The sequence below is a fragment of the Penicillium expansum genome (genome assembly GCF_000769745.1).
Source record: "Penicillium expansum strain MD-8 chromosome Unknown contig7, whole genome shotgun sequence".
NCBI classification, from domain to species: Eukaryota; Fungi; Ascomycota; class Eurotiomycetes; order Eurotiales; family Aspergillaceae; genus Penicillium; species Penicillium expansum.
Genome location: NW_015971304.1, coordinates 120,822 through 134,684, shown reverse-complemented (window position 1 = coordinate 134,684; position 13,863 = coordinate 120,822). Strand labels below are relative to the sequence as shown.

The following is a 13,863-nucleotide window of genomic DNA, read 5'->3' as shown; positions in this document are numbered from 1 at the left end:
ACAATTCTCGTTCAAGGTCTTCGTGTTTGTTTACTCACTAAGTCTCCCAATCTTGAAGTTCTTCCCCGGAATCTTAGCTAATCCTATTGGAACCTTGGTTCTCTTCTCAAAAACCGTGGCTTTGGGATCTGTAATGCTTGGCGTTCTCGAAGTTCTTATAGAGGGCAACCCAAAGCCGCATATCCGAACCCTGTTGATCATTTGAGCCCAATGTACATTGTTGGGTGCTTCTGCTTGGAGTCCCCGGGAAGTTCACCACACACGGCCCCTTCGTGAAACCAACGTTAAGATTAGATGCACTTCTTAACGCCCACAACCCAGAGAAATATCAATCTAGCTCTTCTTGAGTTTCATATGCTTTGACAACGAGTAAAAGTATAAAATTATGAGCAATCAATATCAGTTCACCCAATGAGGCGATGGTGTGATTTTGGTCAAGGCATTGGGTATATCATAGCTATAATAAGCTGCGTAAGTGAAACCAGTACAAAAGTACATGAGAGAACAGAAGGTGATAATAGGCTCATCGGTCACTGGAAAGCAAGTCGCATCTGGCCCTTTTCGGGCTTACCCCGACTCCCTCCACCTCGCCCACCTCTCCCACGAGCAGCTGTACCTCGTGCACTATTTTTCGTGGGCAGTGGCGGCTGTGAAACCTTGGCCTCCTCTCTGTCCTGGCTTGCAAGGTCCTTGGCAAAGTGCCAATCATCATGTTCTTCCTTTTCATACTCATACATCGACTTAGAGCACCGTGGACATACGAACCGGGGAATCCCGCTCAGTTCGTGGTCCGTTTCAATAGAATCTCGGGGGCTGTCGGGCTCATCTGCAGCAGTATTTTTAAGATGTGATGGGTTCCCAAAGAAACCTTTTATCTTAGCCCCGTCTCCGTCAAGCTTACGTCTTTTCTCAGTTGAGGCTTGTTCACTGGAAGAACTATCGGCCTCTCGAAGTCTTGAAGAATGACTCAGAGCTTTTGCTTGATCACCGCGAATCAAGAAGCCCTCAATAGCCTTGTTGTTGCTCACGCCATCTTCAAAGCTTGACACGCTCAACGACAGGTTTGAACAGGGCCATGCCTGTCCGTCAGCCACAACTTGACGAAGCAAAGTATTGGCCAGATCGTAGAGGAGGTTCTCGTCAATTGCGCTAGAGCCTGGGATTGGTATTTGTCGAGAACGAGATTGCGTCGTTCGATAGTGCATCGTAATCACTTTTGGACGACGTCTATTTTCAAGCACGCCGTCTTCCACAAGCCGGCCATATATATCAGCTGCAAAGATACGAAGCCACTTCTCGGCTTGATCAAGTGAGTTTATGCTCGGTCTAAAAGACTTCGCGGATAGCATAGATTTAATTTGGGTTCGGGGATTGACCTCACTACGGTCCTCACCACGGATGATCCCGTAAAGCCAGGTTGCCGTGTGGTCGGCCAGCTTAGTGCGCAATTGCTCAAGGGGTACGTTAAGAAGCTCGCTGACTTTCTCCGTCCCAAAGGCGCCAGTTATTTGATCGCCAAGTTTACCACCCAGCATTCTGATCTGAGTAAATTTGTAACCACCTAGGAAATGTTGTACCGCTCGATTCCGCACAACGGTTTGTAGGTTAGGCTTATTGCAAGCACTTCCTAGTTTTGCGATCATTTTATTGCGGCCAAGCCCAGCGGAACAGGTATAGCTGAGCTTCTCCCAAACTGCATTCCGCACCAACCGTACAATTTCGGATCCTATCAGCATGACGACGTCATCCCAGTCTGGATCATCTTCCTCTGTTTCATGTTGATCCAGGTCCACTAAGCAGTCGGTGTCCCACTGCAAGGCTGTAGTCGGGGGTATAGGCAGTTCTGAATCCCTGTTCTCGTCTTGCGTTCCCATCCGAAGTTCTGGGTATCTCTGAAGAAGCGTCTTATATATCAATGGAGACAAATCAATGAAAACTTCATCAATACTAGCTTTCTCCACCACAGCCGAGAACTCTTCTTTCGAATTCTGAGTTTCGACTTCCAAATCATCGGCACTCCATGTGGCCAGAGCCTCCTTCATTGTCTGGAGGATCTTTCGTGATTGTGCTCGGTACGGATCCAGCGACACCTTATCCGTGCTGATACTTCTGAATGAATCATCCCGATATGCCCACCGCCCTCCCTCTCCTTCTCGAAAAGTCGCGACATGCTGCAAGACAAGGTCTGGGCAAAGTTTCCTGGCCTCAGCAACATTGATCAATCGACTGATTCCGAAGGGTCGGGCGGCATAATTGATGGCAATCAAAGAGTCCCATTGCCGCACTGCTAATGGTACATCCCGCGGAGTCCCCAGGCGGACCATCTCACACTGCGCATAGAAGGCATCCAGGTCGATATGCGCAATCACGCGTAGAGGGGTTGCCGTAGATCCCTGTCGTAACCCTTGCAATTGTCGGTAGGTAAAACGGGAGACCTTCAAGGGATCGGACGACTCGGTGGGTTCGGACATGCTTGTACGTGCGTCATGACGGTGAACATCAAACCATTATTGGGGTTGTCGGTCAGAGCTTGGAATCTGATGCTTTCAACCTTGGGACGACATCCCAAAATGGACTAGCGCCGGCACGTGTTAGCTTCAACCTGAGGTTCGGGTTGTCTCAGCACTTCAATTCGATTTCCCTTACATCTTACATGTGAAGTGTTCAATGTTATTTTAATGTTCCTATACAATGACTAGCCAAGTCCAAAAACAGCCACAATCTACTTTTCTATATTCCCCAGAGTTATAGATCAGGCATGTCCAAATGACCCATCACTTAGTCCCTGCTTATTTTTCTTCAACCACCCCTGCACAGTCAGATGTCGTGTTCTCGTGCAGGATTTTCCGATTTTATAACTCGTCCACTACGGAGTACAGAGGTCTCGAACATGAAAAAAAAGAAACGAGACAGGATGATCTCCGATCTGTGCGATCCAGCTGACACAGGCGGGCTGTGAGTGGACCAGAGGCTCGGAGCCTTCGCGCAGGTGCCCAAAGCCACGCATTCCTGCCCAACGGCCATCTCGTATGGACATCAACTGCCTGCTTTTCAGGTGGCAAGTTCGCAGGTCGCCACCGGTCTTTTCTGTCAACAGATTGGCCCTTGGATGTCATGCTCGTCAGAACAGATGGTGTGTGAGGGATCAATCACAATGAGTCCTATAATTTGCCTCCTCAACCCTGCCCTCTTCCGCCATCTATACGAACATCTGACAGGTTCCGATGATCTCATTTACTATCAACAGCTCTGCTTGACCGCTGCTGAAGATCCACTGGTGGAGTCCTGTCGAGTTTCGATACTCATCCGGTCCAGGGGCACAGACTAAGGAGCAATCCAAGCTGGTTGAATATGGGGGATCGGCCCTTATTTTTTCGTCCCAACTAAAATCCAGTGGGAGACAAAGAGCAACCCTTTAAGGTCTAGTTTTAGGGTACGAAGTCCATCTCCAAGTATCCACTCCGTACAGCTGTCTACATTTGCTTGCTTTTTCCAACATTGGAAGTGTTAGTTTGATTAAGAGGGGGGAGTATATATCCATAGTTATCCATAATTATATACAATAAATACCTAATAAATCATACAAAATGAAGAGTTTTCAAGCGGCTACAGGCATAGGGTTGCACATCAGTCTAATCCACATTTGACCATGCATGCTTTTGCCTTGATCTCAGTGGGGAGTCGTGGCACCAGCCCAAGACGGCCCAACCGCCCTGGCCCTTTGATGTCCACTTTACCTCCCCCCCCCCTCTTCCTTCTTCCCTTCTCTCTCTCTTTCTTTTCCTTCTCTCCATATTCCTCTGGCTTCTTTTGCCAGCACTTCAAAGTACTCTTTTTTTACCCACTGGGAAATATCTAGTTCATCCCTGAACAGATTACAGACAGCCCACAGGACCCCCCCTCCCCGTCAGCCCGTGTTTCTCTTTCTCCTAATTGATCCTGACAACTCATCCTCTCTTGAACACATTTCAACCTCTTGTCGCTATTCAACCATTTTTTGAGGCCTTCTCTCTCAATTTCCCAGGATAATTGCCCCAGTGGACAACCAGCGAGGATTTCTTCCCAGGATTAACCGGACTTTTCCCACTAAGGACTTTTACTATTCGCGACCAGGATCAATTTTTTCCTGGTCACTACCCAAGGATCGTATCTCGTGTTCTGCTTGCCCTGGAATCGAGGAAACAAACCATTCAAGTCGTTGATTGTCGGCTTTGGAACCTGCTCGTCGTCTGATAGAATCTGTACATCCTACAATAAAAACGGACTCACCACCATCCTTCAACTTTCCCAGGACTCTCAACCTATCTACCACACTCCGGACTTCCTCTCGGACTTCCTCTCGGACTTCCTCATTTCTGGCCCTTTGGATCCGAGGACTTTAAATTTTTTAAACCGGATATTTTCCTCCCTCGGAATACATTATGACAGGCCGCTATGAAGGACGCCCGGAGCGTCAGAATGAATATTTCATCCCCGGTGAAGGAATCAGCCGAGAAGTTATTCAAGCAGATATTTGTCGCTACCTTGGAAATGATGCCCTCGTGAGACCTGGCAACCACAATGTTCGTCTTCCGCTCTTGAACCCGATGACTCAGAAAGGTCGTTTTGACTAACTATGAACAGGGCCGCCCGGGATTCTTCATCCGTGCCTATCGGAATCTCACATCTGTAAGTGACAATGGATATGCGACAATAAGCAGGATAAGTCAAGATGGCATTCTAACCACACATCGGATACAGGAGATGATTACTGATTTGAAAGCTGACTCCGCTCGTTGGGAGGCGGACGTTTCGCGCCGGGCTGACCTAGGCTACCCGCGTGGGAATTACATGCAAGATACGAATGTACCTAACACCGCTCCAGCGAACTACGCCCCTGCGGCCGTTCATGAGGTTCGCCAGTCACAGGGCCCATCCCCTACGCCCTTTACTGCAGCGCCCGCTCAGTCATACATGGATCCCTACTCCCAGGGCTCCTACAGTGGATCCCAGAATGCCCCCTACACAAATGCTCCACCGTACACATCCGCCACTCACTCGGCATATGCATCAGGTACAGCTCCGTACCCTCCACCCCAGGTTTCCTACTCTGGTGCCAGTCAACCCGTCGTGACCGCTGCGGACATGCAACACCCTCAATCATACACATATGCCCCCACGGGCTATGGTTACGACAATGGCCGAAGCAATGCTCCCCGATACCCGGGACCTGGATATGATGCCGAACAGGAGTACTCTACCGTAACTTCCGGGATGTCCTATCCTACCACTACTGCCCCGGATCCCCGGATAGGAATGGAACCCAGATACACTCCAGAGTATGAGCGCAGGCCACAAGCAACCAGAGACAACCCCCACCGTCGGCGGTAGACAAGAATGACCGCCCCAAGGGTTTTCCTACATTCATGATTTCTTCTCTCTCTCTTTCTCTCTCTCTCTCTCTCTCTCTATCTCTCTCTCTCTCCATCCGCATTGTGGTCCATTTGATGCTTTATTCCTGGAATATCTCCAAAATGCTCCTAGGAATAACGTTGGTGTCTGAAATTCCCCTGGATAATCTTCACACCTCTCTCTCGGTGACAATTCCCAATTTCCCAATTTCTCTCCAGTCCAGGAACTCCAGACTAAGCCAGAGATGTTCAATGTTTTACATCCCACTTCAAATGGCCAGTCAGGGAGACTTTCCACTTCCCATTGGACATGAATCCCACTTCTTTTTTTACCCATGGACTTCCACTGGAATTAAACCCAATTGCTCTGTGGCAGGAGCTTGGACTTCCCATGGACATTCTTTATTTTGATTTATCTCCCATGCTTTTGTGCAACTGGCCAGCCAGGAGTATGAGTGATGTGCTTGATTGAGTTTACGAAAAGGTGGCCCGGACTTGAGCGTTTTGTTTGTTTCTCTGATCTTACGGATTCCGGGAATACTCACCCCACAATAATGCGATTTCTTCGTTGGTTTAACGGTGTACAGGATTTATGTGTTCTTAGCAACTTTTTCTTTTTGTTTCGTCTTTCCCTTGAAAGGAGGGGAGTCGTCGTGTTCTTTTTTTTTTTTTTTTTCCTTTGGTTTGCGAGAGCGTTGTGCTTCGATATACTAAGGCTGGTGACCTACATGTAGATATGAGCATTTGCGGCGTTGGTCCGTCTTCTGTGATTGACGTTTTGATGTGCAAGATCGTGGATTGACTCCATGATCCTAATGAATCTCTTACTCTGCATAATTATGTTCTTACCTTGGATGAATCAAGATACCATATCATTTCTAAATTACTTACTTTTTTTTTTCAGAGACCCTAGCTTTAAGAGTATGATGCAAATTCTATAATTGGTGTGTTACACGTAGTACTACTAGTAAATACGGAGATCAGCCTGTCTCCATTGTGGGAAGACGATATCGGGCTGTTCACGCGCAAGAAGGCAATTATTCCTAACATGGCCAAGATACTTGGAACATGGAAAAGCGACTTGATGTCGATTATATGATTGCACAAAACATAGTACATACACTGTAGCGCCGGGCTCGACATTTGGCGTTTACGCAACAAATATTGGTATCAAAGCATTTTGATGGCCAGGAGAAGTTGCCCCGGAACAAGTCTTTGCGATTGCCCACACTGATGCGATGCGACTTGTTCATCAGTCCAGTGGCACAGCCAACTTATCTCCTGTCATCCGCTGAATTTATTCCTCACAGGCTCGGACAATACACGAAATTCTCTCTAACTTCCGATAACTTGGCAATTTTGTAGTGTCGAACCCGCTTATTCGTCATCGTAGCCCTGGGGGATCACCCGCGGACCCTGCGGAACTGTATATATGAAGAATATTGGTCAGGTTCAAATTACTCGGATATAGTTTTGATGCTCATGCACCGATTTATAGGAATTGAATGGGTTCATACTGGGGTATGTCAGAGGAATGGGCTCGGGATCGACGTCACCGAGGGCGCGGCGGATGGGGGGAATAGTGGCCAGCGAAACGGGACCCATGAAGCCGATGGCGATGGCAGCGAGAATAGCTGGCTTCTCGTGCGCAGCCCAGCGGATGTAGCGGAGGGGGGTCGACCAGAACTGAGGGGTAGACATGGCTGTAGGAAGAGGTCGTTGACGACCGGTCGGGGCTTTTTTGCGACGTAGGTGGAAGGTCAATGCCTGAGTAATAGAATAAAAATGTTCAAGCGCACAGGAATGAACAGATACACCGGTCCCACTTGGTGGTTGTTGAGTGGCAGGAACAAGAGAAGCAAAATTGAAGCCGGATGGACGAAGTGAAGTCGAAGTTCGGAGATGCGGACCCAGCGCTCTCAGGTCTTGGCGCTCGCCCATTAAACACGTCGCCCTTTCTAGCTATCTATACAACTTGGATCTTCAACCACCTTCCTTTACTTCCTTCTTTTTGATCTCTCCGCTCCGCTGTGCGGAATTTGTTCAAAATGAGGTGGTGTCTTGCGTTGCTTATTTGTTGCTTCTTGGCTGTGGTAAATGCGCTGAGTAGCTCCGGCCCTCGTCTGTTGGCCATTCTGGAAGACACAGAACAGAAGGACCTGTACTCCACGTTGTGGGCAGATCTAGAGGGTAATTTACTCTTCCTCAATTCAGGGATGACTTGCTAAATTTTGGATTCCAGCACGTGGATACGATATCTCAATCGAATCTTCCAAGAGTGACCAGCTTGCCCTGTTCAAGCATGGCGAAAGAGCTTACGACCACCTCCTGATCCTCCCTCCCAAGTCTAAAGGTGGGCAGCCCCGATTTCATTGGTACAATGTCTAGTCAATTGACCTCAGAATACAGGCCTCGGCCCCTCCTTGACCCCCAAACACATCCTCGACTTCATGAACAAGGATGGTAACATCCTCCTGGCGCTTTCTGGCAAGACTGCCACCTCCAGCGCCATCAGCTCCCTCCTCCTTGAACTCGATATTCACCTGTCCACCGACCGCTCACAAGTTGTTGTTGACCACTTCAACTACGACACCCTCTCGGCCGCTGAGAAACATGACGTCCTTGTCCTCCAGCGCCCTGGACCCCTCCGTTCTGACGTCAAGGCGTTCTTTGATGGTGAAGGTGTTCTTGCCTTCCCCCGAGTTGCTCCCCAGACTCTCGGTGGTGATAGCGCCCTCCTGTCTCCGATTCTCAAGGCCCCCGCCACTGCCTACAGCTACAACCCCAAGGAGGGCATGCCGGCGGCGGAGGATATTCTGGCTACCGGTTCGCAGCTGAACATCGTTTCGGCTATGCAGGCACGCAACTCCGCCCGCTTCACTGTTCTCGGATCAGTCGAGTCGTTGGAGGACAAGTGGTTCTCTGCCTCTGTCAAGACGCCCAAGGGCAAGAAGACTTCCACCGTGAACCGCGAGTTTGCCAAGCAGTTGACTGCTTGGGCTTTCAAAGAGACTGGTGTCCTGAAGGTTGACAAGGTCGAGCATCGGCTTGCTACTGAGGGCGCAGAGTTGAACCCCTCGATCTACCGGATCAAGAACGAGACCGTACGTGAGACAACGACATATTATCATTTTCTTCCAAACTAACCATGAACCTTTATTTGCCTACAGATCTACAGCATTGAGGTTTCCGAGTATGTCTATGACAAGTGGGTTCCCTTCGAAGTTCCTGCCGGCGACGCGCTCCAGCTCGAGTTCACCATGCTCTCGCCTTTCCACCGCCTGAACCTCGAGCCCACCGCCCGTACCGATACCAGCACTGTGTTCAGCACTCAGTTCGTGACTCCCGATCAGCATGGTATCTTTTCCTTCCGCGTGAACTACAAGCGTCCCTTCTTCACCGCCATCGAGGAGAAGCACGAGGTTACCAACCGCCACTTCGCCCACGACGAGTACCCGCGCAGCTGGGCTATTACTGCCGGTTGGGTATGGATTGCCGGTCTTTGGTCGGTGATTGGAGGATTCTTGGCTTTCGTCATTGTCTGGCTCTACTCTGCCCCTGTGGCTGATAAGCTTAAGAAGACTCAGTAGATTTAGATTTATCTGTATGCATTGTGTTGTCTGTCCATGATTTTAAATTTTCTTGCATGATCTTGATCTCCCGAATGAATACATTAGGTCACAATGATGACCAATTCTCAATGATATGATACAAAAATAGTCGGTCTCTCATGCAGCCTCTATCCTTGACGACGTAAGACTTTACTGGGCCTTTTAATATCTATATGAAGCCAGCAAAAAGCAATTACTGTGCAGACTTTTCTATGTATGACTAGGAAATTCTCCTATGCTCCTATTCCATTCTCTCCGTTGATTCAATTATACCCAGGAGAAGTGTAGGTTATGGCTCAGCCCGCTAATACACTTGGGTGACTTGCCCCGGGTTCGATGAACTGAAACTGAAATTGAGGAACGTAGGACCATTCGCATTGTTATTGGATGTTGATTTCCTATGAGGCGAACATGGGTATCGTTGATATCTACGGGAGTCTTATTTGAGTCCATGACATGTTTCATCTGTGGTTGTGCGCCTAAAGCTGTCCAGCGCTTCGTGTAGAGTCCAGGCTACATCAACCTCAGTGAAGATGAGATTGAGATTGAAGCTGTAGATGTTCTCGAAACAGCCACTATATCAATGGCAATTCTCTTCGCATAAAAAGAGGGCAGGCGTCTGATAGACGTGAATCAAACTAAATAATCCATCCGAAGCAACGGGTGGAACTGATTACAGTGGATTTCTAATTGCTCAACTGAAGCCGGTGATGACTGCCGTTGGTCTCGAATATCCACAGCGGGCCATTTAGTCCATCCTCAATTGGTCTACTAGCACCTCAACTTGCCCAAAGCAGCAGTAGGGCTCATCACTTCTGCATGGGCTTCAATGAGAGGGCAGAGCCAAGAATTAGCCTCTATTTTCATATGTTCTACTCGTTCAACGGTTGTTGCACTCCTGTAAATACCCCGTTACGCAATTTAAATCTCTTGGAAATGGATAAACCGACTTTCGTCTTCTCGCTCGGTGCCTGGAACACTCCTATCGTCTTCGATGCCGTGCGTGACCGTCTGAATACCCTCGGTTATCCTTCCGAGTGCCCTGCGCACCCCTCTATCGGCGCTGAGCCCCCTTCCCTGACATTGGAAGACGACGTTGCCTCTCTGCGTAGAGTATTGATGACTCTAGCAGATGAGGCAAAGGACATTGTTCTTGTGGCACACTCCTACGGGGGTGTCGTAGCTTCCACAGCTAGCGAGGGGCTGTTGAAGCAGGTCCATGCGGAGACTGGGAAGCCCGGAGGCATTGTGAAGATTGTATATCTGGCTGCATTTGCGCTAGACAAAGGACAGAGCTTGCTGGGAATGCTGGGAGGAGCTTATTTACCCTGGATGAAGGTCGAGGTTGGTCCATAGCATCGTATGATCAGTATCATGCCCAAGACCAAGCTGATCAAGAAAAAGGGCGACTACGTTCACGCCGACGGCGCGGGCGACGTTGGCTGGCAGGACCTGACCGTCGAGCAGCAAGAAAAATGGAATTGCACAACAATGCACACCTCGCGTGCGGTCTTTTCGGGCGAAACCACCTATGAGCCATGGCGTGATATTCCCTGCTCCTACATCATCTGCGAGCAGGATCAGGCCCTGCCACCAGCTATCCAGGAGTTTTTTGCCTCGAAAATGGGTGGGTCTGACACTACCCACCGTCTTCCGAGCTCGCATTCGCCTTTCTTGAGTATGCCTGATCGCCTGGTGGGTATTCTGGGAGAGATAGTGAAGGTGTAATATGTATGATCAGATTTGGGTATTAAGAATCTCAGTCGATCTTGAGTGAAGTGAGTATCAGAGAAGAGATGTATGTTTTAAGCGTAACCGAACTCCGGGCCATGCCAGCATGTCAATAGCGAATCCAAATGCCCTTTTTACAGACCTCTTGTCTTCTCGGGGTCCATCTGCACTTCGTTTCCGCTGATTTCCTTGACCGTCTGGTATGCAGGTTGTCCGGCATATAGCTGTCCCCCAGACGAGTTACCGGGTTGCCCGTCCATCTCCTTGGATACAGCGATGGGTTGATTGCCACGGAAGCGCTTGCGCATATCGATCAAACCACGCCTATACCAAGATAAGATCCAATAATTAGCGGTGATGTTCCTGTTGTCCATAATGGTCGGCCTAGACTCGACGCTCGGTTCCCGACTCACTTGCACTCGCTGAATCCTTTCCGTAGCTGCTGACATTTCATGGGTAACTCCTCGGCGAGAGGAGAGCTGAGACATTCACGGGGCGAATGACGCTGAACCATAATGCAGTCTGACTCCTGGAGGCATTGAGCCAGAGCCTTCCCTAGATAATCAATTGGTGGTCAGTTTGCGTTGGCAATGGAGGGTTGCGGTAGAAGGTCCAGCTGGGCCAGGAACATGACCCTCCCTTAAACGGTTGTGCAACTTGGTGGGTACAACGTACGGATATCGTTGCATGAGCTGGGCATGTTGACACGACCTTGTGGACGAATGCGCGACCACAAGCAGCAAGAGAGCAAAAGAACGAGGCGCGTGGGACCACGGCAAATTCGGGCTATCAGTAATCTCGACGCTGATTGGCAGATGCGGAGAATCCCCGGATGAGATAAGCATCGCTATCACATGTTGGTAATGACGTCGGGGGACGTTCATCGCTTTGTTTTGCGCTTTTAAACGTTTGCAGCATCTCTGTCTCTTGCATAAATCTTCAAGTGTAGCTGCACATATGCATAGCAATTGTCGTTTATTATGGCGCGAGTTCCGTTCATTGGGAGACTGTTCTGGTAAGGAGCCCCAAGCTTCTACAAAGACCACAACAACTGATCCTCGCGTCTCTAGGTATGAGTACCTAGCTCTCTTTGGGTCTTTGATTCTTGTTCTACTTGAGACAATCATTCACTTGATTACTTGGTGTCTTCGTTAGTGAAAATCACCGAACAATGGATGATGCCAATACTAACCCCTAGCTAGCAAGCCCTATCATCAAATTTTGTTATGGCCAATCCAAGGCACTTTTCAACCTTTTGATCCCCGGTGAATCCCGCCCCAAGCGCACAAAAGAGGAAATATTCGCCTGCTCTGTTGCAGATGCATCCGATTTCACTGAGATATGTGCCCTCTTTGGGTATCAAGCCGAGGAGCATATTGTACAAACGAACGATGGTTACCTTCTTGGACTTCATCGACTGGCATATCGAAAAGGAGAAGAACATATGCGTGTCAATCATGGCCCCAGTGGGCTTCGGAAAAAAGTCGTCTACCTCCATCACGGCCTACTCATGTCAAGTGAGGTGTGGGTGGCCTTGACAGACGAGCAGCGGTGCCTGCCCTTCCAGCTGGTGGAAAAGGGATACGATGTATGGCTGGGAAACAACCGTGGAAATAAATACTCCAAGAAGTCGATCCGATTCTCGCCTGGTTCCAATGAATTTTGGGATTTCTCTATCGATCAGTTCGCCTTCTCTGATATCCCCAACAGCATCGAGTACATCCTCGAGGTAACAGATCAGCCATCATTGTCTTACATTGGATTCTCCCAAGGGACAGCGCAGGCATTCGCTACACTCGCTATTCATCCATTGCTCAACCAGAAGATTGACGTGTTTGTGGCACTTGCGCCTGCCATGGCTCCTTCAGGTCTCCGCAACCGCATCGTTGATTCACTGATGAAAGCCTCTCCGGACTTTTTGTTCCTGTTGTTTGGTCGACGAAGCATCCTGTCTTCGACAACCATGTGGCAAACGATACTCTACCCGCCAATCTTTGTGCGCATTATCGACACATCCCTTCGAGCCCTCTTCAACTGGAAATGCCGCAACATCAGTCAAACACAAAAGCTTGCTGCCTACTTACATCTCTATTCCTTCACCAGCACCAAGTCTGTCGTACATTGGTTCCAAATCATTCGGAACAAGAACTTCCAGTTCTACGATGATGAAGTCTATGCCCCCTTCAGTGTAGCTGCCAACGAGCGCTTTTACAAGCCAGTCAAATATCCTACTCGCAACATCAAGACTCCCATTGTCCTCCTATACGGAGACAGTGACAGTCTCGTTGATATTGGGGTGATGCTGAAGGGGTTGCCACATGACACTGTCGCTCAGGCGATTCCCACCTACGAGCATCTAGACTTTTTATGGGCCTCCGACGTTGACCGCCAAGTCTTCGGTCATGTGTTTAATGCTCTCGAGAAATATAGCCGGGGTGGCCCGTTGGCTAGCAGCAGTACTGGGTCTGAGAAACACGGATTTCTAACCGACGGCCGTGTTTCCAACACATCGGCTTCCCGAAAAACCCACGTCTTCCCCAATGATGTAGCCTATGGGGCCACTCCCTAAGCATTGGTCCTTTGACATCTAGAATATAAGGACCTGTGAAAACGACACCGAAAATGAAACCTTTTGACGCCAGAAACGGCCGTCTTTCCACCCGTAACAAAGGCCGGCGAGCCATCTCTATTCTGCGCCCACCCAGCACCGTTAGTCATTATCCAGCTCTATGTTGTACCGAAAAATTGTTGGCGCTCAGTCTTCATGATATCTACAAGTGTGAAACCAATTACATAGCTCTCTAACAAACCTAGCTCAAAGAACTACACCTAAGAGATTACTTCGTTGCTAAGAATAGCTTGTAAGGTGGTTAAAAATACGCGCCCAGCCCAAAAAGGACTACTGCATGAACGCCCGATCATGCAGTTTGATCACACCCTAGTGTAAAGTGCCATCTGCTTCTTTTAGAGCAGCGTTGAAGTTCTTCTCCTACCCAAATTTTCAATTGCATGAGACAGAGAACGCTGTGAGTATGGGCTACTACGATGACGAAGGGAGATATCATTCTAATAGGAGAGCTGTAAGAGCTGCTGGATATTCCCCTCCCGGTACTATTAGTAGGTACCTAGGT

General features: G+C 49.0%; 7 protein-coding genes across 7 annotated transcripts; 4 read left to right on the top strand and 3 right to left on the bottom strand.

Annotated features, from left to right (window-relative positions):
- Positions 1–530: 530 nt before the first annotated feature.
- PEX2_002550 (DNA-directed DNA polymerase eta) lies at positions 531–2,471 on the bottom strand (the record flags this gene model as incomplete). Its single annotated transcript, XM_016737533.1, has 1 exon — positions 531–2,471. The coding sequence occupies one exon, from the start codon at positions 2,469–2,471 to the stop codon at positions 531–533; it is 1,941 nt and encodes a 646-aa protein (XP_016598969.1).
- Positions 2,472–4,421: 1,950 nt separating this feature from the next.
- Positions 4,422–5,370, top strand: PEX2_002540 (putative transcription factor RfeG; the record flags this gene model as incomplete). Its single annotated transcript, XM_016737532.1, has 3 exons — positions 4,422–4,562; positions 4,624–4,668; positions 4,741–5,370. 3 exons carry the CDS (start codon positions 4,422–4,424, stop codon positions 5,368–5,370), a joined length of 816 nt encoding a protein of 271 aa, XP_016598968.1.
- A 1,397-nt stretch (positions 5,371–6,767) lies between these two features.
- PEX2_002530 (NADH:ubiquinone oxidoreductase subunit NDUFA3) lies at positions 6,768–7,091 on the bottom strand (the record flags this gene model as incomplete). The annotated part of the gene is made up of 2 exons (XM_016737531.1): positions 6,768–6,814; positions 6,908–7,091. 2 exons carry the CDS (start codon positions 7,089–7,091, stop codon positions 6,768–6,770), a joined length of 231 nt encoding a protein of 76 aa, XP_016598967.1.
- Positions 7,092–7,438: 347 nt separating this feature from the next.
- Positions 7,439–8,980, top strand: PEX2_002520 (dolichyl-diphosphooligosaccharide-protein glycotransferase; the record flags this gene model as incomplete). The annotated part of the gene is made up of 4 exons (XM_016737530.1): positions 7,439–7,580; positions 7,633–7,743; positions 7,800–8,494; positions 8,561–8,980. The coding sequence occupies 4 exons, from the start codon at positions 7,439–7,441 to the stop codon at positions 8,978–8,980; spliced, it is 1,368 nt and encodes a 455-aa protein (XP_016598966.1).
- A 957-nt stretch (positions 8,981–9,937) lies between these two features.
- Positions 9,938–10,729, top strand: PEX2_002510 (alpha/beta hydrolase; the record flags this gene model as incomplete). Its single annotated transcript, XM_016737529.1, has 2 exons — positions 9,938–10,345; positions 10,406–10,729. The coding sequence occupies 2 exons, from the start codon at positions 9,938–9,940 to the stop codon at positions 10,727–10,729; spliced, it is 732 nt and encodes a 243-aa protein (XP_016598965.1).
- Positions 10,730–10,866: 137 nt separating this feature from the next.
- On the bottom strand, positions 10,867–11,432 carry PEX2_002500 (PET191 family protein; the record flags this gene model as incomplete). Its single annotated transcript, XM_016737528.1, has 3 exons — positions 10,867–11,056; positions 11,146–11,287; positions 11,408–11,432. The coding sequence occupies 3 exons, from the start codon at positions 11,430–11,432 to the stop codon at positions 10,867–10,869; spliced, it is 357 nt and encodes a 118-aa protein (XP_016598964.1).
- A 280-nt stretch (positions 11,433–11,712) lies between these two features.
- Positions 11,713–13,301, top strand: PEX2_002490 (sterol esterase; the record flags this gene model as incomplete). The annotated part of the gene is made up of 3 exons (XM_016737527.1): positions 11,713–11,747; positions 11,803–11,882; positions 11,935–13,301. The coding sequence occupies 3 exons, from the start codon at positions 11,713–11,715 to the stop codon at positions 13,299–13,301; spliced, it is 1,482 nt and encodes a 493-aa protein (XP_016598963.1).
- Between the last annotated feature and the right edge of the window lie 562 nt (positions 13,302–13,863).